The sequence below is a fragment of the Callorhinus ursinus genome, unplaced genomic scaffold (genome assembly GCF_003265705.2).
Source record: "Callorhinus ursinus isolate GAN/ISIS: 27379988/994484 unplaced genomic scaffold, GSC_fseal_2.0 scaffold7, whole genome shotgun sequence".
Classification (NCBI taxonomy): Eukaryota; Metazoa; Chordata; class Mammalia; order Carnivora; family Otariidae; genus Callorhinus; species Callorhinus ursinus.
The window spans coordinates 70,610,957-70,623,428 of NW_027397069.1; the positions used below are offsets into that span (position 1 = coordinate 70,610,957).

Sequence of the window (12,472 nt, forward strand, 5' to 3'; positions counted from 1 at the left end):
AGACACATAGTAGGAATCTCTAAAAGTATTCAACTTGTAGATCTCTGTTTCCCTGGCAGTTAGCTACAGATTTCCTTTGAAGCATTTATAGGAGAGTTGTACTCATAATTTTCCAGACATGCCATGTGTCTAAGACAGCAATGCTTAAACTGTTCTTGGGTCCAGGTAGACTTTCTTTGGTCATATATGGGCTTCAACTCAATGCAATCTAATAACATTATAACAAAAATGATTAACCAAAAGCTTTTCACATGCCCAACTTTTAGGGACAGGGAAGAGGCGGCTGAGGTTCTACCACAAGTAAGGGGAGGGAATGACGGCATTTGTTTCTGTGAACTAGCCCGTATGTCACATGATCGTTTTCACCACACCAGCAGAAAATCATGATTCATGAAAAGGAAAACAAAAAGGCCCAGGTATACTTGCTGTGAACCGTAACAAGATTTACATGAATAACAGGCGTTATTTGGCACACAAACCTTCATGGTAGATACTCATCCTTTAGTATAATAATTGGCCCTGATATCAAAAGGCCTAGCTTTTAAATACTCTTTGGTAATATAACCAAAACAGAACTTTTCCACATCAGGATAGTGTTGCTACTATTTCCTACATGGAAGTAGTATGGGTTGTTTTACCCGGACCCAATAAAAACCCCAGCTTTACCCAGGGACAGGCCAGATTTCATGTGGCCACTGAGAAAATGTAATTTAAATCTCCCTATGACAGTATTCTTAGAGAATAACCAAAGTGCTTAAAACTGAGCAGTTCATGCTCGCATGGAAAACCGAGAAGAGAAAAAGAAAGCCAGGAAGGAAAGGTAGGGGGAAGGGCCGGGAGGACTTGTGCTCCCCACACACTCGGCCAGAGCTGGCCTACCTCTTTCCATTACTGTCCCGAAGCATCGCCTTCCCCATCACTCTGGACTTCGTCTCCAGCTCCTGCACCTCCTCCAGCAACGTTTTTTTGCAGGTATGCTTGGCCCTGTGTCACAAGGAAAAGACAAAAAACACATGACACATGAACCTTACACAGCTGTAGAGACCAGTCGCTCCCTTTGGGGCCACATCTTGATGCCCTTTGAGGCCGAGGCTGTGGCTTTGGACATCATGGAACACTCACTGTCCTGGTGTATGGCCAGGGTTCCACTTTCATAACTTGGGAAGCATCCCAAGTCTTGCAGAACACACTTGAACCATGAACCTCTGAAGTTACCTCACATCCCCCAAAGAACACTGCTTGTTGCCAAAAGCCTGGGGATCTGGCTGAGGACCCGTGCCATTCAGACCAAGGACCGGGGTTCACAGATATTCATGGGTCTATCTCTAAAGCTTCTCACTGCAGGACCTAAGAACCCAGAAGACACCTTAAAATCCTTACCTAGTGGATGTATGCAGGTCCCCAGGCCCTGGCCCCTACTGTGATCTCAGAGCCCCAAGTGAGCAGTTTGTTCTCTTTTTTAGCGAGGAAAGAGCCACTATCAGAGCAGGAATGGGAATTACAATGCTAGAGTTCATGCTCTTCAAGCCAAACCCTGCACCTGAAATTTAGGGTCAACACAAATATCCAGGCACAGCTTCTCCACCCGTCTCTTGCAGAGACTTACCACCAGGGCCCATATTCATGGGCCCGCACAGAGTAAAGCAACTGAGGGAGTAACAAAAACAAGTTGGCCTCTCCACCACAGCCGAAACCTCAGCCTGGCCCTGTCACTCCCCTTGAACTGTAGGAAGAGCTGCCTGCACTCTTTTTCTGGTTAACGAAAAATACCTTACAACGTTCAAATAAGCGGCTGAGCTAGGATCTTCCTAAAATTGAGACTACACACAGAGCTACTGGTTGGAAAGGATCCAGTTGAAGAAAGGCAGTTGGCTAGACACGGGTATGAAATGGGAAAAGAAAAACTCAAGAAGAAAAAAAGGCTCCAAACTTAGCAATACAGGGCCGTTTTCCTTATTAGGAAAAGCTTTTCATTTGTTTCAGTGTAAACAGATGTGAAGATCCTGCTAAGGACCAGGACTCCAAGACCGAATACGAACAAACACGGAGCATCTCTGCAAGGAAGTGAGAACAGTGTAGTAGGAACATTCGTGAGCAGTTTCAGAATGACCTACTCCCGCCCACCCTCCACCTTCAAGGGAAGAAAGTCTGTTAAGATAATACCCAGTCATCCCCTAACACTCCAAGTTAATCTATAATGGAGTACTAGTCCTAAGACACTGTATATGTGCCTGCCATTCCTTTCCCCCAAAGTAAACACAAGAACTTAGCCGCACAGGTTTTAACACATAATACCTTAATTACATCAAGCCGAGTCCAGGGACTCAGTAGTGATAACAATACCGCAGTTCAAAGCAGAGGCTGTGGAATTTTAATTTAAACAAGAAATGAGAAAACATTTAACGTTTTGCTGGAGACAGTCAAAAAGAATGTTAAAATTTACACTGTTCCGTATTATCGAATATGTTGGGCCCCCAACTTTCATTTTCATCTCATGGGCTCACGGGGCTAGAATGGTAACAAGACAACCGAGGGGCAAGCCCCACTCCAGCAGGATTCACCCCGGATATACAGGCCCCAGGAGAACACGTGTGCCGGCCCTGAGGATGAGTGTGTGCTCTGTTTGAGACCCTCCTCCCTCTACCACTGTCCTCCCCTCTTTCCCCTTCCTCCCCACACAGAGCAAGCAGAGCTCACTAACCTCTGGAACAGCCCTCGGACTTCTCTTCTGGGCTGGGTGACAGAAGCATCATCAAGAAGGAGACTAGGAAGAGGAAGCCGGGCCAGTGGGTGCAGGGCACTGGAAAGCTATACCTTAGCCCAAGGGAGAAAGAATCTGGCCCACTGCATCAAAACCGCTGGTTTGGGCTCATACATAAAATCACCTCAGAAGGAAAGGATCTGAGGATGCTGATGCCCCCAGGCACTGTGCATGTTCTCAGTGGACGAAATTCATCTGTATCCAAGAGTTACTCAGCAATTTCTTAGAATTTCCACTAGGCTAGCTCCCGTGAGCTAGCCTGGGGACTTGACCACTATTTGAGAACGCTGGGTGGCAATGCTGGGGATGATTCTGTGAGTCTTTCTGCGTGTGGCACTGAGGTAGAAGCAATGTTAGCAATGCAAAAGTGCTTTCTCAATAGCCTTTACCTAATAAAGCCTTAATTAGATAAATGATTCCCCCTGGCCCCGTCCACCTGTGAAAAGCCAGTCTTTAAGCATTAGCCACCGGCATGCAATTTAGGTCTCACCAGGAGCTGGGGTTTGGCTTGCTCTCAGTCACAGCTGTGACAGAGTGAACCCCATGATCCATGAGTGGCTTATCTCCAGTGGCGCGGGGCTGCTCCATCTAACCCCTCACCAAGAAACCAGATGATTGCAGAAGAGGCAACATGGGGTTGCTTGGCCACTGTCAGAATGCGAGAGTCATCTGTGAGCCTCCAGGGATAGCTGTGAGCAACTCCAGGTTATGAGGGACTTTTAAAATAAATAGATTGGCTTAGATTTTCATTTTTTTTTTTTCTGGAAACTTTTTTCCTGGACTCTTTCTTTTGCATGGAAAAGTAGCAAGTCAGAAGGATACATTAAATTCTAAATGTGGATGAAAATGTAGATACAATGTGCTTCATATGAGCTTAGTTCAGGTAGAAAGATTTTGGTTTTTTTTTTAAATCAAGACTCATTTGTATACAGAAATTTCTTATTACCTTTTATTTCCATTTAATTGCCTGTCTGGGATTATAATAAGGAAATGAAGTCATTCTGGAATTGCTGAACGTATTGTGTGCTGACTGGTAAAGTATGAGATACAGTTAGATAAAAGGAGACTGGTTCCTGTGTTCAGTGGCCTTGAGCTTTATATTATTTTTATAAAGCAACTAACAGATTTCTCCTAAATGAGAATAAGTACATAGCAGCTTACCTAAGAATGCTGTCATGGGTAAACATTTTGGAAGTGTGTAAGCTAAAGGATATTAAAATAGTTCTGGGCAATTTAAACTTCATGCTCATAATAAAAATACTCATTAGCCAGGTATCACATATAATCAATCAATTATTTTAGTAAAAGATGTGTTAGTTTGGTCCCTCATGAAAATTATGGTTAACAGGATAACGGAGTAGGTACTTTATGGCGTCCAAATCTGACTTAAGATAGTCTAGTAATGGATCTTCAAGCAGAAAGCTAACAGACTTCATGGAAAAAATGACTAAATTACCTCATGCTGAGTTTCTTTTTTTTAAGTTTTCTTTTTTCTTCTTTTTCCCTGACTCTGAACAGTCTGGGTCCTAAAATGGCAGAGAGGGACTGGGCAAAGTAAGGGGGCGGAGGAATGCAGAAAGAGACCAGTTCACTTTGCTAAGCACTCCTAGAAAGACACATGAAAAGGTGGGCCTGCATTCTGCTGGGATTTAAAAGCTCTTTTCAAAATAGAGTCAACCACTAAAATTCAAAACAAAACAAGAGATCTGTAAGATTGGCCCAAGGCAAGATGAGAGAATGCAACCGCCCTGCAAACATTGCCCCACGTCCCTGTCACGGCACAGGCTCTTCGTGGACCCGGGATTCCGGTTCACTTCATTCAAAACTCTCCTTGGAAGTCCAAGGAGAGCCATAGCACATCATGTTTCAATAAAGAGTTGACAATTGGAACCAAATGAAGGGTGGCTGTGGACAATCAGGGCTCATGTTTTTGTCCAGTGTGCAGGAAGGGAAAACAGAACACATTCTGGGAGGCAGAAGCTCAGAAAGAAATCACAGTCCCATACGGTGGTCTCACTGGAGGCGAGCAACTCATAGTCTGCTTCCACGTCCTGGAGAAACCTCTGAATTTACTGGATCCAACAACATCTATTTCAGGCAGGGAGTATAATATAAGATAAAACCCGAGCCCCGTGATCTCAGGGAAAATTCCCAAATAAGCTTGCCAAATGCTTGTCTTTGAGGAGGGAGGTGACTGTAGTTTAGACATTAAATGTGTATTACAAATTGCGCATGTACTTTGGGCAAATACTGTGGGGGGAGGGGCGGGGAGAGCCAATATATACCATTCTCCCTGGCTTCCCCGAATAAAACCAGACAAAAGTACATTTCTGTAAGTGCCTCTGGTATTCAGTAGGAGCCTTTCCAGCTCAGCCCAAAGCTGAGGTGCTGTCTGCTCCTGGGAAGGGCTGTTTTCTGGGCCTGTCCTGGGCAGGAGGCAGCAGGTAGGACAATGCCCGGGGTCTGCCTCTGCTGGTCCCCCGACCAGCACCTCCTTCGTAGTGCATGGGCCCTTCTACCTGGCTGGCAAGCTTCTCGGAAACAAGTGACTTTTACTTTTTCCATATGGTGGAGCTGGAGGCAGTGTCCTTTGATTTATCCTTGCTAAAATGTAAAGGGTGCTAATTTTATAGTGCCGGGGGAAACCAAAAACAAGTCCTGTTTGAAGGAATAATTTGCTTCATTGGTGACTGGTAACTTTTACTTGGAATGGATGGGAAAAGATCCAGAAGACTGGGGAGGAGGTAGAGACATTGTAATCTGCAACCACTTTTTGAAATAGTAGAAAGATACTTCTGCTAAAGTCTCACTCGGCAAGTACAGAGACTCCGCAATTTTTTTTTCCATGACGTTAATCAAGATAGTTGAATTAAAACAGGCTGAGATTAATTTATAATCACATTCCTATTCTCAATCACTATAAATTGTAAAGTGATCTGATGTAGCCAGGATCATGTTGTATTTACCTAAAACTAACCTGTCATGTAAAATTGAAGAGATTTAGCAAGGTAATATAGCATGCCACAACTGGGCTATGTGCTATAAGAACAAATAATAGAACTAGCATTTTGTTTCAGTGCATTTATTAGATTAAGAACACATCTTTCCTGGCTATAATAATTTCATTTCCAAGGATTCTAATTCAGCTATTTATAGAATACAGTTTTAGCAGATAAAAGGGAAGTAGTAGAAATCAAGGCATTTAATAGAGTTATTTAATTTTTACTAATAGTTGCAAAACTCAGTGAAAAGAAAAAACACCCAAAATATGTGCTATACAATTCTCTCTCTTCCTCTCTCTCTCTGCATTAGGCATCACCGGTTGTCAAGATAATGCCAAAATGAAGACTTTTTCAAAAGACATCCTTAACTGTCAGGCAAGAACAATTTTCCTTGAATGTGGGAGGAAGGGGAGATAAAAATGAAATCTGATGTCTTTTCCTGAAAGGTTTGGATTAAAGTCTCAATTCTCTACCTCAGGGCCCCAAAATAATTATGCTTTGCCTAAAGTAAAACCAATCCAATTTTCAGGGAAGTTGGCAACTATTTGTAGGAGGAATCAGCCTACCCCAAACAAAAATCAATATTACCTCTTTTGAAATCTTCCATCTCTTTCTCATGGATGAAATTAAAATTAACATTATCTTGGAACTTAGTTGCTTAGTTTACCTAGTGCACAAGATATTTCGGAAACAATATATTTTGAAACATACAAGCAAAACTGAGCATGAATTATTTCCTACTTAACCTACATTATAATTTCATCTTTGTGATTAATCTCAGATTTGTACACTGACACTCTAAATAAATTATGTTTGAAGGATTCCTACTGTGAATTATTGGAAAAATGAAGAATACTTCATTCCAAGTTATTTTCTAACTTGAAATGGCTTACATATACACAATTTTTGTTTAAGTCTGGGATTTAAAGCCAGGTTATATTTGTGATCGCTTAGGCATTGATTTTTTAGATACAAGGAGAAGTGAGTTTTGAGTTATGCTTCCTAAACCTGATGGAATGAATCTGTACTTAGAAACCCTCCGTTAAAATCACGTACAAGCACCATACCTACTGACCTTCACACAGCCTGTCTTGGGACACCTTTTTGTCTATATTCTCCTATCAAGGTGAAGCACAGTTTAAAAGAAAAAAAGAAAACCACAAGAAACCAAAACCGCCAACATCCCTTATAAACATCTGTTGCTGGCAGGTAGCAGGAGACCTGTTCTTTCTGAAGTCCCACAGCATGAAATACCCTGTGGCCAGGGTTCATGACAGGTGACTGCAAGGACAGATGAGCAAGACTTAGGGTGACTACGTCACTCTTCACTTACGCTCTCCATGCTACATCTTCCATCAAACACGCTGTGGGCACCAGAAATAATCCCAGCCAGAAGTGTGCAGAGCTCAGGACCATTGTTGCCTGCAAGAAACAGAAGTGACATGTGTGTTAATACTTGTTCTTTCAAAAGCAGATGTAATTGAATCAATGTGAAACATTCCATGACACAAACACAACAGAAAGCATTAAATTCAACCACAGTGAAAACATTCACCTAGGAAGGATGTCCAGGGGACCTGACGCGGTGAGTGCCTCTCTGTTGATCTCCATCAGCTTTCGCCTCCTTTTATTTTAACAAATGTTGTTGTCTCCTTCTGTCTATAAAGTGCTTTTAAGCCCCCTTCTGGTCAGAATGTTGACCATAAAGCCCTCCTTTAGAGAAAGCTGGAGCCAGACTCCTACCAAATGAATTTTTCTCTACTAGGCTCCTCACATCTGCTTCCCCCATCCATGAGTTCATGTTCCTTCACTGCTCATTCATTCACAGAACCAGTACCTTAGCGCAAGGCCCGGTGATTCTCAACACCCAGAAGAGGAAAAGGGATGGTTATAGACTTTGCTTCAAGGAACCTATAATTATAAGTATGCACGCGCACACACAGAGACACACACACACACACCATTGTGCGGTATAATCTACAGATTTTCCTTGACTTATGATGGGGTCACATCCTAATAAACCCAACATAAATTGAAAATATCCTAAGTCAAAAATGCATTTAATAACCTAACCTACTGAACATCATACAGTTGGGCAATACCATCTATTATAAGATAGATATTATTATAAAAATGGAAGTGCCTCAGAAAATTAAAAATAGAAATACCATATGATCCAGTAATTTCACTACTGGGTATTTACCCACAGAAAATAAAACACTAATTTGAAAGGTATATGCACCCTTATGTTTATTGTAGCATTATTTACAATAGTCAAGAAATGGAAACAACCTAAGTGTCCATCCACAGATGAATGGATAAAGAAGATATTGTGTGTACATACACACACAATCACTCACACATAATGAAATATTACTTGGCCATAAAAAAGAATGAGATTTTGCCATTTCTGACAACATGGATGGACCTAGAAGATGTGCTAAGTGAAATAAGCCAGATAGAGAAAGACAAATACCGTAAGTGCAAACTAGTATGTGGAATCTAAAAAAACAAATGAACAAACAAAAAAAAGCAAAAAAAAAAAGGACTCATAAATACAGAGAACAAACTGGTAGTTGCCAGGGGGTGGGGGGTGGGGGGATGGGCACAACAGGTAAAGGGGAGAGGGAGATACAGGCTTCCAGTGATGGAATGACTAAGTCATGGAGATGAAATGCACAGCATAGGGAATATAGTCAGTGGTACAGTAACAGTGTTGTCCAGTGACACATGGTAGCTACACTATGAATCAACTTCTCAAATCACTCTGTTGTACACCTGAAAATAACGTAACGTGTGTCACCCATATTTCAATAATAAAGAAACAGAAAACAAGATTGAAAATATAATAAAGTGTCGAGTATCTCATGTAATGTATCGAATACTGCACTAGAAGTGACAAACACATGGTTGTCTGGGTGCAGAATGGTTGTCAGGGTGTTCGTTATTTACACTCGTGGTGATGTGGCTGGCTGGGAGTGGCCAGTGCCCAGCATCATGAAAGAGGATTGTGCCACAAACTGCTAGACTAGGAAGAGATCCACATCCAAAATTCCAAATATGGTTTCTACTGAATGCATATCACTCTCACGCCATCATAAAGTTGAAAAATCCTAAGTTGAAAGTCCATCCGACATCAGGGACCATCTGTCCACTAGACACAGTGGAATATAATAAGGATCATGATCACATTCTACGGGGTTTCAGAAGGCTAGAAGGCTGGTAAGGCTTCTTAAAGCAGACAGAAGGTGGTGAGATGTGTCCAGAAAGATAAACAGGATTTCCAGAGCTAAAGAGGGGCAGAGAGAGAGAGAGCAATTCCAAGGGGAAGGCTGAATGACAGGGACAGGCAGTGAGGAGCGCAGCCTTTGATGAGATTTACTTGTTCCTGGCATGCTGAGTCACAGACAGTTTTGGGCAGAGGGTTTTAAGGAATAGAGTTGCAACGCCGAGTTAAATGTCAGGCGAGGAGCTGAAAAGAAAATTTAGGGCAAAAGCAGAGGGAGGGATAAGTTTGCTCTGAATGGAAACAGGGGCTGGGGAGTCCAGAGTCCTCGGAGTTTGGTTTCCAGGGAGCATGGCCAGGAGCATGGAGCTGGCTGGCCACTGGCAAGCTGGCCTAGGAGGGTGGGCTACTTAGAAAAGGGATCAAAGTGACAGAACCCTTTTACATTCATCGGTTTGCTTTTTCTGGAGGCCTCACCATGTGGTTCTACTGGAATAGACAGGTTTTGCCACAACTCATTACAAAGTGGCACGAGGCTTTCCAAGGGCAGGCGGGCAGTGGGGTGGCTGAGGCACATGTAGGGTGGGGGACACTTTGAGAATCAAGGAGGGCTCAGGGCAGCTCTCTTCAAGTGCTAGAGGGTGGGGTTCACCCTGACCCCAGTGTGGCATACAAGCTTCAACTCATTCTGTTCTGGGGGGCCGGCCACTCCCACTGAGGCCCTTCTTGCTCCATCTGACTACACCTGAGAAGGGCTTCTGTCTCTGTGCCTGTCCTCCCAGTTTCTCTGTCTACACCCCGAATCTCTGGCAGCCCTGGCAAAGCCCATGCCTGACTACACCTGTCTTGCCTCTGAACTCTGGCACATCACTCTGTGTGGTACTAGGGACTTGATGACAATGAATCTGAGAAGCAGTGAGGTCTGGGGTAGAGCCGAACTCTACCCTGGCATTGGAGGACCTGCTTTCATTTTCTAAAACAAGAGTGCCAGCTTTCTGAAAGAATAGTTTTGAACCTCAAAACCATGTGAGTACATTGTGCCCCATCGATTTTCTCTCTCCAAGTTCATCCTAAGGAAGTAAGAAAACATCAGAAGTAGCAAGTACAAGAATATCCACGTAGTGCTACCAAAGAAAGTAAGAAAGAAATGTCCAAGAACAGGACTTAACTCTACGGTGGGACGTACACACAATGGACCTCTGTACAGCAACGGAAGTGATCGAGAATTATATTTGTTGACGTAGAGAAAGATAATGTTATACTCCTGAGGAAAGCTCTAGGTCCTGACACCTCTTACAACAGACCTACCATGGCAATGTGTGGGGGGGGGGGGGGGGGGGGGAGAAAAAGCATAATTAGGCCAAATCTCGAAATTGAACTTGAGATGCCATGTCCTGATGCAGTCCACTGCAAGTTATCGTGTCTTTAAGTCTTAAGCATTATACACATATCTATATCTATGTATCAATATAGACTCTAATTTTTGTAAGTCCTGCTTTAGGATTTCCTCACCTTTCACAGACACATTCTGGGACTTCAAAAACAGTGAGTGGTCCCAGCCTCCCTGGGCTTCAGACTGACTACCACCCCCTTTCATATGTGCGCGCTTACATGTTCAGGAATAACACACGGAACAGCACAGCAGAAGGAGTATGACTGCTGATTATTGTTTGCATATCTCTTTGGCTATCTCGAGTTCCTCTTTTTTCTACAGAAAACACATCTTCCTCATATGAAAGAAACACTTAACTCAAGCCCACTCTCCATCCCCCTAGCGCACTTCAGGAAGGAGCGGATTAGCCAGCTCCCTTGGCAAGCCCAGCCTCCCCCCACCCCCGACAGACAGCCCTCTGGGCCCGGCCCTGTGGCCAGTCCAGTCACAGTGCTGAGCTGGCTCATGGGGTTTGCTCTCCACTCTGCATGCTTAGGGTGGGGCATGGCCCCGGAAGGTGGACTCCTTCGAGCTATACTTACAGGGTTACATCCTGGATCATCTGCCTGGTATATTTATCAAAGCGTAGGGTCATTTAAAACTAACACTTTACAGGGGCGCCTGGGTGGCTCAGTTGGTTAAGCGACTGCCTTCGGCTCAGGTCATGATCCTGCAGTCCCGGGATCGAGTCCCGCATCTGGCTCCCTGCTCCCAGGGAGTCTGCTTCTCCCTCTGACCCTCCCCCCTCTCATGCTCTCTTTCTCTCCCTCTCAAATAAACAAAATCTTTAAAAAAAAAACTAACAGTTTACAACAACAAGGTGCTATTTAAAACAGATTATGAAACTAAGAATTTTAGTTGCTGAGGGAAGTCAGGACAATGAACTTTGCACTGCCCTGTTGGAAATAGGAAGCCCCCTCTCAAATGAATAAAAGTTAGACAGAAATTTGCAACTATTGTTTTGTCGTTGGTTTTTAAAACTTGGAGCTGGGAAGATTTCTTGTATATAACCTAAAGGTGTGTCTCCAGAAAGGTTTCTACATATTTTTACAGAATGACCGAGATCCAAAGTCCTGAAAGCTTCTCTAAGGCCACAGCTTTTGTTATTTAAATTTAATTACATTTTTCTTGTTCTTAGCATAGCAAAAAAAAAAAGTTTATTGAGCAAAAAAAAAAAAAAGTGACTTAAATTACCCTCTGTCCTCACCCCTCCTAAATACTGTTGAGTGAGGGTTTAAAAGCATCCTTTTGATGTGCTGTCTATTGGGAAGAATGACCCCTCAGTTAACATATCTTTACTAGCACTGGCTGAACAACTCAGGTGCCAAATGCATAGGAACCCACTGCAGGTAAACTGAGGCGTAGGTGGGTGAAATGAGTTGACACATTACGGCATAAACAGGTGAGAGCCCTGACGGGACTGGAGGCTTGACTGTTTGTAATGAGCTGCCCAGCTCAGCTGTGGAGTTAGACCAGTAGTATTAACCAGGGACACCCGTGATGGGAGTGATCAGGGATTAGTACATTCATTTGCTACAGCATGCTACTTATCACACACACACACACACACACACACGCACGCACACACACACACACACACACACACACACACACCGGTCTAGCCACCCAAGACAGTGGTGAGAGATGAGAAGTTTCTGCGTTGGTGTTTTTTTTTTTAATTTTATTTATTTATTTTTGAGAGAGAGAGCACAGAGGGAGAAGGAGAGGGAGAAGCAGGCTCCCCGCTAAGCAGGGAATCCGATGCGGGACTCAATCCAAGGACTCCGAGATCATGACCTGAGCCCAAGGCAGACGCTTCACCGACTGAGCCACCCAGGCGCCCAGGAAGTTTTTAAAAGGGAAGCAGAAGTAACCAGAGCCAGGTAAGGGCAGTTTAAGATCCCAGTGTGGGGCGCAGGGGAAACAATGCTGACAGTGGAGAAGGGGACAGCTCAACTGCCCCAGAGAAGGAACTAGGATTTCTCTGCACATCGCTAAGTGCCAGGCCTTCCCATTTAATCCTTCACAGTTCCCATTTCACAGACGAAAAT

General features: G+C 43.6%; 1 protein-coding gene across 4 annotated transcripts in view; it reads right to left on the reverse strand.

Annotated features, from left to right (window-relative positions):
* The window catches only part of ATP8A2 (ATPase phospholipid transporting 8A2), a 493,533-nt gene that overhangs the window by 45,838 nt on the left and 435,223 nt on the right, over window positions 1-12,472 (reverse strand). For all 4 annotated transcript variants that reach the window (XM_025874698.2, XM_073894767.1, XM_073894766.1 and 1 more), the window contains 2 exons: window positions 7,097-7,185; window positions 880-984 (listed from right to left, as the gene is read on the reverse strand). In XM_025874698.2, the coding sequence (XP_025730483.1) occupies window positions 880-984; window positions 7,097-7,185 (194 nt within the window). The remainder of the gene's footprint in view (window positions 1-879; window positions 985-7,096; window positions 7,186-12,472) is intronic.